General features: G+C 41.8%; 2 protein-coding genes and 1 long non-coding RNA gene across 3 annotated transcripts in view; 2 read left to right on the forward strand and 1 right to left on the reverse strand.

Annotated features, from left to right (window-relative positions):
• The window catches only part of LOC135246849 (uncharacterized), a 46,032-nt gene that overhangs the window by 15,574 nt on the left and 18,271 nt on the right, over window positions 1-12,187 (forward strand). The gene's annotated exons all lie outside the window — the stretch shown is intronic.
• LOC135246851 (putative nuclease HARBI1) lies at window positions 4,405-5,500 on the forward strand. The gene is made up of 3 exons (XM_064320132.1): window positions 4,405-4,790; window positions 4,885-5,175; window positions 5,362-5,500. The coding sequence occupies exons 1-3, from the start codon at window positions 4,693-4,695 to the stop codon at window positions 5,498-5,500; spliced, it is 528 nt and encodes a 175-aa protein (XP_064176202.1). The 5' UTR covers window positions 4,405-4,692.
• LOC135246852 (uncharacterized) lies at window positions 5,395-6,276 on the reverse strand. The gene is made up of 3 exons (XR_010327985.1): window positions 5,895-6,276; window positions 5,650-5,785; window positions 5,395-5,530 (listed from the first exon to the last, which is right to left on the reverse strand). It is a non-coding gene; the product is annotated as an uncharacterized LOC135246852 (long non-coding RNA).

Here is a 12,187-nt window from a genome sequence, read left to right on the forward strand (position 1 = left end):
GCTAGAAAGTTATAACTTGGTTGCAACTGGGCCTCCCAGCAGGACAATGCTGTGAAAGTGAAAACATTGGAGTGGGCATCACAAAGCCCTGACTTGAATCCTATAGAAAATTTGTGGATAGAACTGAAAAAGTGTGTCCAAGCAAGGAGGCCCACAAACCTGACTGAATTACACCAGTTCTGCCAGGAGGAATGGGCATAAATTCCGGAAAAGTATTGTGAGAAGCTTGTGGAAGGCTACCCCGAGCGTTTGATTCAAGTTATGCAAATAAAAGGCAATTCCACAAAATACTAACAAAGTGCATGTAAACTTTTGACCCACTGAAAATGTGATATAGTACACAAAAGCTGAAATAAATTTGTCTCTTAGCTATTATTTTGAAATTACCTCTTACGGAAATAAAGTAGATACCCTAATTGACTTAACACAGGACATGTATAGTAACATGAAATGTGTGGAGTTGTGAAAAATTGAGTCTGAATGTCTTTAGCCTAGGTGTATGTAAAAATTTGGCCTCAACTGTACTTGGCAGCCAGACTCCAACTGATGCTTCACTGTAGTTTGTGTACTTGACATGCCATTGTAAACAGGAAAAGGAATGTGATTTATCCGTAATATACACGGTCATATGAAGAGTGGCTGCAGATTTACCAATCCCTCTCTCCTCCAGAATTCACCAGAAAAAATCAAGCGTTTCCTCCTCCCATGTTGCTATTGACCAGAGCTTCATATTATGATCAAGGTGTTTTCGTCGCTGGGAAGATTGGCTGGTTCATGCACAAAGCAGTACTTCAGAGAATTGGGATTCACAGTTTCGGTCTATTTGGCCATTTTGTACCGGAAAACTAAAAAGTCAAAGTCAAGTAACACTAAGAACTTTATAATAGTCAGAAAATCAACTCACATGAGACAGAGCACAAAATAACTTCTATTTGTGGATATTTGTTCAAATGATAAAACATACCAGCGAGTAAATAAAGATCCACTTCAAGACAATTCAAAAATAATAATTCCAGTCACATTGTTCTGTTGAGCTTAAGAGTCTCTCTCTTCAGTAGTTTCTATGGCGATATGGACAGGTTCTGCCACTACAGGAAGAGATAGGTAAAGTTACAATCCTGACTGAATACACCTTTGACAGTCTATTTTGGTAGCTGTCGTCTACTGTTGCTATTGCCTGTTTCACATTAGGGACAACGGGAAGTCCTTGGTAAATAAGCGCAACTGTTTGCTCTATAATAATTTTGACCCTACAACATTTACATGGAAAGCAGAAGAGCGCGCAACTGAACACACATCTTCTCCACTTCTGTTAATCTCTTTGCACAGTGATATCCAGAATATCCTGCAGTGTTTCCGCTTTCTCTGCCTCGTTGTTCCTCTCCAGCACTTCTATCAGCCTGAGAATACTCTGACGAGTAGAATCAGAATCAAACTTCAGAGCAAGCTCTCCAAGCTGGAGAATACACTGGAAACACCTTTCAATGAGGCTGGTTTTCTCAGCTTCTGCATTCCTCAACTCTTGCTCACGTGTGGACATCACTTCCTCTTGTGCGGCTATCATCCCTTCAGAAGTTTTTTTCAGGTCCTCTTAAGTTCCTGTTTTTTCTTCGTTTTCTGGCTTATATATTCTGTATCCTTTTTCATGGACCTTGTAGCTGCATCTTCCGGGACAGACCGTACAGTTCCAATTCCAGTCCATTACATGACACCACCACAAGTTAGGCACCCGCGTACATGGAGTGTGGCAGGTTACCTCACACTTTGGACAGAGGAGTGCAGCTTCAAGAACAGTGAGCTTCTTCATGACAACAGTTGGAAGAACTCCCTCATGCTCTCAATTCCGTTATCCCAGTGCGATTTTAATAATTTTTCATATTTCTTCTGATAATTCTTAAGAGAAAGGTTGTTGAACAGGAAGTGAACAGGCTCATCATTTTCATCTTTGGGGAAAGGTACGCCAGACTTGGTAACTGCCTCAAGAGCTTCTGAAGGTGGCCCCTCATGCAATGGCGTAGGGGATGGGCACGCAAGCCACGCACTGCGGGTAGGCCCCCAGTGTCTCGGGGCCCCTAATGTTGCATACAAACAAGTACATGTTGGCTAGATTTTGGTATTTCGTTAAAAAAAAAAAATAAAGTTAGGAAGCGACCCTTCATTGTGCTATCAACCTTACAATTTGTTAAAATAAATGTAAGTTAAAAAGACGGTAGCCTGTATTATCCAATCCTCACATGATTTTGAACTTTTACCTGACGCTAGCAGTCACGTAAATATTGCTGAAGCAATTCAAAATTAGCAAGTGAAAATACCCAGTGGTGCGCAAAAACTGCAAGAACAGCAACAAAAAAAACAAAATATAGCAAAACTACCGAAAATTTCATTGATATTTCTCCAAAATCGACCAGATGCAGCTGCGATTACCAACGTGGGGGTGCAGTTAGCACTGGGACGAACGTCGTGGATGCTCCTGTTAGCGCTGGGACAAACATAGAGGCTAACGTTAGGCCTACTGCAGCAGGCATGGTGCAGGTTGACCCTGCAAGACAACTCAGAGGACCCACCTGACCAGTCTACAAGCTGTACTCCCCCTGAACAACAGGTAGACGAGGAGACTGAACCTGATTAATCAAGAGGCAACACATACAGAAAAGTATGAACCCTACGTGTTTGCCTGCTCATTTCTTTATACCTGTGTCCCAGACATATGGCCCTACGCCTCTGTCTGCAAGGTGCGTTTCACAGCTAGCCAACAGAAATAGTATTTCAAAAGCCCCTTTAACTAATAGTTTTAAACTAGAATCTAATATCTGTTATATTGAGACTGTGTCTGTTCCACGCATCTATGCCAAATGTAAAGCTAACCGTGGTATTGATGTGGATAACATAATTGTCATAAAAACACGGCACGTTGCTACTAATCATAGTGAACCATCCTTAAAAATTGAACTATTAAATGTTAGAACACTCGCTCCAAAAGCAGATCTTGTCAACAAATTGATAATAGACCATAATCTCAATGTATTATGTCTGACTGAAACTTGGCTAAGACCTGATGAATATGTTGTGATTAATGAAGCGTCTCCTGTGGGTTTCATAGGTACTTAGGTGTCACGTCCATCAGGCAGAGGGGGAGGCGTTGCAGCTATTTATCAGTCCTTACTGAGTCTAGCGCCTAAGCACGGATATATGTTCTCCTCTTTTGAAGTTCTTATTACTAACTGTGTACAGCCCGATCTAGCTAATAAAAGTGCTAGCGGGCAGTTCTTTTTTCTTGTGTCTGTTTACAGGCCACCTGGGGCCTTATTCTGATTTCTTAAGGGAATTTGCTGAGTTTTTATCATACCTTGCAATTTCAGCAGATAAGGTCATAATTGTTGGTGATTTCAACATACATGTGGATAAAAACGGTGACCCCCTAGGAACAGCTTTTGCCTCTATTATTGATTCCATTGGTTGAATGTTTGTGAGCCTACTCACTACCATGACCATACGTTAGACTTAGTTCTGTCCCATGGTATTAGTGTGGTAAATCTTACCATCGCACCTCATAACCCTATACTATCAGATCATTTCCTCATTACGTTTAATATTAAGGCATCCAGTCCTCCTGTATCAGAGCCTAGACATTACTACAGCCGATCAGTAAACCCTGAAGTTATTCCAAAGTTTATAAATATGCTTCCGGAGTCATTCCTCTCCACAGAAGAAAAGGCTGATGAAAATGCTGATGAAGCTGCACTGGACCAATTGACTAACCAGCTAACCCTTACCCTCAGGAACACTCTTGATGTTGTTGCCCCCCTTAAAAGAAGAAACCCTAGTCGGAAAAAGCACACTCCATGGTACAACGATACCACCCGGGCCCTGAAGCAGTCTACTAGAAAATTAGAGCGAAAATGGCAGTCAACAAAGCTAGAAGTATTTCATCTTGCATGGAAAAACAGCTTTCTTCAGTATAAGCAAGCTCTTGCTTCTGCTAGATCTGCCTTTTTCTCAAAACTAATTGAACAGACATAACCCAAAATTTCAAAATTAACTAAAAAGCAATCATCAGAGTTTTCAACTTATCCCTCCAATCTTAGCAGCATTGACTTCATGAACTTTCTCGATCAGAAAATTGAGGCTATTAGAGACCAGGGGCCATGTGTATCAAGCCGCTCAAAGTAAAAAATGAGTCTCAAGTGTAACTTAAGTGTAAGAATTGGTGACTTCTACTCCTACACTCACATTCAAGAATATAAGTGATTTATCAAATTTCTCTTGACTTAAGAATACTCTTAACCTCTCAGGTATTTAAGAGACCTCTGGGGCTCTCTTAATTTGGCTAGGAGTAGGCAAGATGGCTGAGCTGCGATGATGGAGACGCGCACGCACCTTCCGAAGAACAGGAAGAATGTTTTACAAATGTTTGATGACGCACAGTTAATCAAACATTATCGCTTAGATCATCAGGGAATCATCTTTGTCACCGATCTTGTGCGGGATGTAATATCACCATCAACTTTGAGAAGTAGCGCAATTACGGCAGAGATGCAAGTCATTTTAACGCTGCGCTTCCTAGCCACGGGGAAAATACAGTTATGCAATGCTGATGATTTGGGACCATCACAATCCACCATCAGCAGGGTAGTGGTATTTTAGATGTTGTGTCCAAGTGGCCAGGATCTACCCATGACGCACGCATCCTGAATGAAAGTGGATTGCAACAGCTGTTTGACAGGAACATTGTTCCACCCGGGTGCCATCTCCTTGGCACCACAACCAGGGGCCCAACAAAATTACAACAGGTACAAATTAACTAAGCCTATGAATTATAATAGGGAATCATCTCACCATTATAGTTATTTTTGACAGTCATCTAAATGTAATTGGACTTTTCAGGGCTCACCGATGCACCCGAAGCGTTGTGGAGAGGGGCATCGGCCAATGGAAACGCCGATTCCATGTCCTTCACGGGGAAATCCGCCAAACACCACAAAAGGCTAGCAATATTATAATGGCATGTGCAGTCTTGCATAACATATGCAAAATGCGCAACATTCCTCTCCTCCCTGATGAGGGAGATCATAATAATGATGATGATGATGATGATGATGACAACCACCCTCCTAACATCCCATTTGCCTCTGATGCCATTGTGTTTAGGCAGCACTTTGCCAACCTTCATTTTGGGTAAGAAATACATTTTTATTTTGCTCCTGTCACACTCCCGCCCCCAATCTATTGATTATAAGTGCTGAGTGGATTTTTTTTAAAAGACAGCAATAGGCAAGGTTTCATCTTTTTTATTTTTAGTTCATAATAATGCTCCTTCATCCTTAAAACTTTAATGCTTATCCGCAACTCTTCTCTCCGCAGTGCATCCATGTCCTCCACCTCGTCCGGGTTGAGCCGTGGAGTGGCAGTGGCCAGTGGGGGCTCAGGGAGCTGGGGCTCTGGGCCTGCTGCTGGAGAGGGAATGCCAGATGGGCCTGGAAGCTCTACAGGCAGCTCATGAGGGGACAAGATGGTGTTTTCATCTACATTACTGAAAACAGAATTCATTTTGTTAAGTTAGTTTATTCTTATGAATATGCATTTGTATCAATAAAATAAGTATTGAGTATTGAGTATTGAGCTACAGTTCTTTTATAATAGCATGCCAACCTTACTACGGTCTGCAGTTTGAGTAGTGCAGCATCCTGACAGTCACCCACTCCACTGATTGTGGCATTATTTTCTCTGAGGATGCGGAGAACTACTTCTGCCACTGCGTTTAAAGGTTTAGGCGCAGGACCTCCACCTGAATAAAAAAATACAACTACATTAATGTTCATCAGCAATATGTAGCAAACGTGTCTCATAAATAAGTAAATAAATAAATAGATGCATAAATAACGTAGACTACGAACCAGTGCCAGATGTTGCCTTCTTGAAAGCGGAGATTTCCTGATGCGCTTTGGATAAAACATTGTACCATTTCCTTTCACATTCCTGTGGACTCCGAATGGTTGAGGAGAAGCTTGCATTAATGCTGTCTGCGATCTGCTTCCAAACTTCTTTTTTGTGTTGACTTGTAAGTGTGGGGCTAAATTTTCCCTTAATTATTTCCTTCTTTGCCTCCACCTCCTCTACCAACATCACCGTTTCTTCCACAGTCCAATCCGGCTTTCTTTTCACATCCATTTTGCTTAGACTAACATTAGACAACAAGGGAGCTTTCATAATGAGGGTGTGTTTAACTTTATTGAAAACTTCTGTTGACCCATCAATAGAACACATATTTCCCAAAAGCTGATTGGTTCTTCTTTCTTAGCAATTTCGGCAATTGATGACATCATCTTAATCCTTTTATTTGCAGCATCTGTGATTGTCACAAAAACACACTTAAGCGTTACTCTTGAGAATGTCTCAAGACTTACCTATGAGAAAGTGTGAGCTGCTTGATAACTATGTTTTACCGACCACTTTAAGCAAAGAATGATTTCACTCCAAAGTAAGCTGTTATGAGATTCTTAAGTGTAATTATTAAGATGTTTGATACATACGGCCCCAGATTTCCAGACTGTCTCCATCGTGCACTATTCCTGTTCATATTAATAAACAGCCCCGCACCTGCTTATAACAGGAAGATTTAAAGACAGCAGTACTAAACTGTTTTACGCCCATTAGCATGGTTGAGTTATCCAAATTAGTTATGTCCTCAAAACCGACGACCTGTCTACTCGATCCTATTCCTTCAAATTGGATTAAAGAACTATTCCCGGTACTAGGCCAGCATATACTAAAAATCGTTAACACATCCCTAGTCACAGGATACGTACCTGAGTCACTAAAACTGGCAGTTATTAAGCCATTATTGAAGAAACCAAACATAGAATCTGATAAATTATCAAAATTATAGACGTATTTCAAACCTTCCATTTCTATCAAAATTATTGGAGAAAACTGTTGCTAAGCAACTAAGTGCATACCTTAGCTCTAACAGTATCCTTGAAGTATTCCAATCAGGGTTTAGACCCCACCACAGCACAGAAACTGCACTTATCAAGGTTACAAATGATTTACTACTGTCAGCCGACCGTAACTCTGTCGGTTCTTGTGCTCCTCGACCTGAGTGCAGCTTTCGTCACAATTGATCATGGAATTCTACTGGACAGACTCCAGATCTGTGTTGGACTTCATGGACAGGCACTCGCATGGTTTGGATCATACCTATGTGACAGGAAACAGTTTGTCAAATTAAAAGAAGAAGAGTCCAGCTCCTCAATAATGAAATACGGTATTCCACAAGGATCAGTACTAGGACCAGTACTCTTCTCGCTATATATGCTACCACTTGGCAATATTATCCGGGCACATGGCGTGGAGTTCCACTGTTATGCGGACAATACTCAGATTTATATTTCAATGAAACCTGGCGAAGCACTGCCGCTTTCACGGTTAGAGGCCTGTATTGTAGATATCAAGGTTTGGATGCTTTCAAATTTTCTGCTCCTAAATTCAGATAAGACTGAAATGTTGGTTTTAGGTCCCATAATATTAAGAGAGAAATTGTCTACTCTCACCTTAAACTGTGATGTTTGTTTGGCTGAACCTAATATGGTCGTTAAAGACCTTGGTGTCACCATTGATCCTGATCTATCTTTTGACACCCATATAAAAAACATATCCAGAATTGCCTTCTTTCAGCTACGCAACATAGCTAAAATTAGACATTTCCTCTCAGTTGGGGATGCTGAAAAATTGATCCATGCGTTTGTTACGTCTAGGATAGATTACTGTAACGCCCTGCTTTCTGGCTGCCCTAGTAACTCATTAAAGAGTCTAACCAGAATACGAATGCAGCTGCTCGTATCTTGACCAGAACTAAGAAGTATGAGCACATAACACCAGTACTAGCGTCACTTCACTGGCTACCCATTAAGCATAGGATAGATTTCAAGGTTTTGCTCTTGACTTTTAAAGCTCTGCATGGACGTGCACCTGTGTACATATCTAACCTGCTCCTACCTTATAAGCCCACGAGGTCACTCCGATCCCAAGACGCAGGCTACTTGGTAGTCCCAAGAATTTCCAAAAACCTAAAAGGTGGTAGGGCTTTCTCCTACAGGGCCCCACTACTGTGGAACCAGCGTTCAAAATTTATAAAGGAGTCAGACTCAGACTCAATATTTAAATCTAGATTAAAAACGCACCTCTATGCTCAGGCTTATAATCAGTTGTAGTCTGGAGACAGGGTGCGAGAAGCCTGTAGTCATAGAGCTTTGTAGGTGGCAATCCTTTCCTTACTGTCACTTGTCAATCAGCTGTGACCCGACTTTACATGGGCTGGCTCTTGATAGGCTAGGCGGGTATGGTTGTCTACCTCTCATGACTGCATGGGCTCTCCATCCCTGTCCTAGTAGCTATGCAGCCATATACTACTCCTGGCAGGGTCCCCCCAATACATACTCCTGCTACTTTACCCACTGTCTGCTATATTGCAAATTCCCTAATTGCCTTTCTACCCTCTTCCTCACGCTGCCGGCGGGGCTCTTGCCCCAACCCTCGAGAGTGCTTCGAGAGTCGTCTGGTCTCCCCCACCTCTGCGGTCCAGCCCCTCTTTTGTCATTGCCAGTCATTAATGCCTACAGTCCAGGAGAGTTGGTGGGATGGACATCTCCTATCCGAAAAGAGCCAACAAGGCTCGCAATACACACGGTCCATCTTCGGAGAATAACATAGCCATTTACGAGGGACCTTACAACCCAGTATAGATCGCTTGCAATAATATTCTGTTGAGAAATACCTGCCTTTTTTGTCCCTGGGAAAGGGTCCCTCTGGTTTACATGAACCCAAGTCAAGTATGGTCCTCTTCACGGTGGGATCCGTTAAATCAACGGGGAAATTAGCTCTGTCTGATGGATACTGTTCAAATCAAATCAAATCAAATTTTATTTGTATAGCGTATTTTACAGCAGTTGTCACAATACGCTTTACAGACAACCCTGGCCTAAACCCCCACAGGAGCAAGCCTAAGGCAACAGTGGCTAGGAAAAACTCCCTGTGGCAGATGGGAAGAAACCTTGGAAGGGACCAGGCTCAAGGGGGAAACCCATCCTCCTCTGGTCGGCTCAGGGTGCAGACTGGTGACCAACATGTCAGTCAGTTTTATAAGGTTTATGATGTGGCTCAGATGATGGGTGGGGCCGGGAGGCGGTGATGGGGAACAGCAGGTGGCGACAGATGTGGGCAGGGCGGAGGCAATGATGAAAGAGGGGCTGGACCGCAGAGGTGGGGGAGACCAGACGACTCTCGAAGCCTTGACTACCGATATGGTCCAAAAATGCACATATCGGCCCGATATATCGGCCATCCGATATATCGGTCAGGCTCTACTTATTATACAAGTAGACAGGCAGGAGTAGTGGAGACGAATGGAGCAGAAGAGCAGAGTGGAGCAGGAGAGAGGGCAGAAAGAGATCAGAGTGGAGAGGAGAGTGGAGGAGGACAGGAGAGAGGAGAGAAAACGAAGACTAAGCACAGGCTATCAGGCTGGGACCCTAAATGGGTAGTCAAGACAAGGTTCCACCCATGGCTCTCAGCCAGGCTGCAAACTTTGTCACTGAGGCTAATATACAGTGCCCCCTGTAAGTAGTGGGTCAAAGAGCCATTATGTATGAATAAATAGATATCAATAAATATGTTCTACAGTTTGTTTTTCAGTCAAGTGTCATTTTATTTCATATTTTTAAATGACCTGTTGATATTCACTGCGATGCCGGCGGCACGTGCGCACCGCCCAGGTACAGCAAAACTCTTTCCCCCGCTACTGAAAAACATTCTAACAGGAAACACTGTTAGGTCCAGCCATATACTAGGTTTTAACCTAGGTCTTGTTAACTCATACTTTGGTTACAATAGCACTGAATGTCTGAGTTCAGTAATCTCGGCAAATGCCTGTGTGCCGACCACTAGGGGCTTTGCGTTATGAGGTTAAGACAGTTTGTAGTTTGTTTTTTTTTTGGGTTTTTTTTTGACAACAGAGGCTTCTTCCCACCAACATGAACTGAAATGAAATGAATTCCATTTAAATTCAGTGTTCTTATTGTTGAAGCACACAGATTTACACTGAAATGCAGCAAGGAGAGGTCTGAAAATCTCCAGATGTTATGTTTGGATTGACTTTTACCTGGTTTATTATTTTTCTTGTGGCTCCTGGGGCTATTTTGGAAGGGCGTCCACTTCTAGTCTGAGTTGCTGTCATGGAAAATGTTCTACATTTGTAAATTATTTGCCTTACAGTGGACTGATGGAGCTCAAATTTTTTAAAGATGATTTTATAGCCTTCCCTAGACTGATGTGTTCTCACTACCCTCTTTCTGATCTCTGAAATGTTCTTTCCTCTCAGCATGGTTTGTTTTGCATTCAGCTGTATGGGTAACACCAAACTGACCCAGTTTGTTATCTTTATTAATCCGAGTTCCACCCAAACTTTTTCCTAAAGATTTCTCCTTTTATTGGATAATTTGGCACACAATTATTTACCCACATGATTCTACTTACCTACTTGATTTAACCAATGCATTGTGGGGTTTACTTATTTTTGCACCTGCAATAATTCCTTTTTAGTTTAGTTTTTCTTCTACATGCATGATATCCTCTAAAATAACATATGGAATTGGTAAATATAAACCTGTTGTGTCAGATAAAAAAAGATTGTACTGACTAAATAAAGATTTCATGATAAAAAAATAAATACATTTTGCACAAAGGGTTCACATACTTTCTAGCAGCACTGTATGTGTACATATGTACTTTCCACAGGAACATTAAAGATATTTTTTAAATACCAGTTATGAGTCGTCATCTAACATTTAACATCTGGGTTTTGTGGTTGGTGATGTTTCAGATTTGATAGATGTCTTAATTTTTTCCTTATTGATTTGCTTTCGTCATCAAACCATTTTTCTTTTGAAGTTGATTTTTGATTATTTTTCTGTTTAATTATTTTGAGCTTAGCTTTAATTGATTGATGGAAAATATCATTTTAACTGCCAGATTTACGCCAGTTTGGTCGGGTTTAAATTGTGTTAAAATGAAACTGTTAATATGGTTAGTAATTTCAGTGGAACTGTTGGTTTGGTGAATTCGTCCATGCTGTCTGCAGCCCATCTGTATGTCGGATTGAGATTGTACAGCTTAGAGGGCTGTGTTTCAGTATTCCTGGGTTGTCCATTTCTTTTCAGGTACACATTGATTTGACAGTGGTCTGAAAATGGGGTTTGTGGTCTGACAGTGAATGCACTGATGAAAGAGGGGTCCATGTCAGTGATAGCATAATCGACTACACGACCCAAGAACTGAGCAGTAAGTGAACCTCCCTAAAGAGTCCCCTCTGATCCTGCCATTAAAAATGTACAGGCCTAGGGCTCGACAGAGATGCACTAACTCCCTACCATTTTTATTCACAGCACGGTCAGGGTTGTTTCTCTGTGTTGGGGTTGGTATTAAATTTAGAGGGGTTTGTCCGAATATATGTCTATTTCCGTTGTTATTTATGCAATCTGGCTCTGTTCCAGTCCTAGCGTTAAAATCTCCACACAGTAGCACATGTCCCTGGGCCTGGAAATGGCTGATTTCTGTGCGGAGGTTACGGAAAAATTCCTCATCATAATAAGGGGATTCAGTAGGGGGGGTGTAGGCCGCACACAGGTACACATCATTATCGCACATGACTATTCCTGTTTTAAACTTTAGCCATATGTGTGCTGGGCCTCGTTTTACTGGGGTGATGTGTGCTGCCAGGTCTTCCTTAAACCATATTATGAGTCCCCCAGAGTCTCTGCCGTGCTTGACATGGTTTAATTTCAATGATGGCAGTATGATTTCCCTGTAACCTGAGGGACAGTGAGTCAGTGCATCCAAACGACACCATGTTTCTAACAAAACAATTACATCATAACTATTTACATTATTAATAAAGTCAGAGTTTGTGCTCTTGAGAATAAATTATTTATTATTATTTCTTCTTCCTCTTCTTCTTCTTCTTCTTCTTCTTCTTCTTCTTCCTATTATTACTATTATTATTATTATTATTTTGGGACAGTAAGCGTCCTTCCTACCTGCTTTGGTGACCCATCAGTTTACTGCAGAGGAGGCTGAGAAGGCTCATAATCTCTCCCAGCTCGGTGGTGGTGGGGGCGAGGCCGGGGGCAGGGGG

Source organism: Anguilla rostrata, unplaced genomic scaffold (assembly GCF_018555375.3).
Source record: "Anguilla rostrata isolate EN2019 unplaced genomic scaffold, ASM1855537v3 scaf0949, whole genome shotgun sequence".
Taxonomy (NCBI): domain Eukaryota; kingdom Metazoa; phylum Chordata; class Actinopteri; order Anguilliformes; family Anguillidae; genus Anguilla; species Anguilla rostrata.

Bases quoted from the DNA above. Each gene is read 5' to 3' on its own strand.
- LOC135246851 (XM_064320132.1), top strand. From the start codon at position 4,693: ATGAAAGTGGATTGCAACAGCTGTTTGACAGGAACATTGTTCCACCCG. The intron at 4,791-4,884 runs GTACAAATTAAC...TGGACTTTTCAG, and splicing joins GCCCAACAAAATTACAACAG to GGCTCACCGATGCACCCGAA. The intron at 5,176-5,361 runs GTAAGAAATACA...TTCTCTCCGCAG, and splicing joins TTTGCCAACCTTCATTTTGG to TGCATCCATGTCCTCCACCT.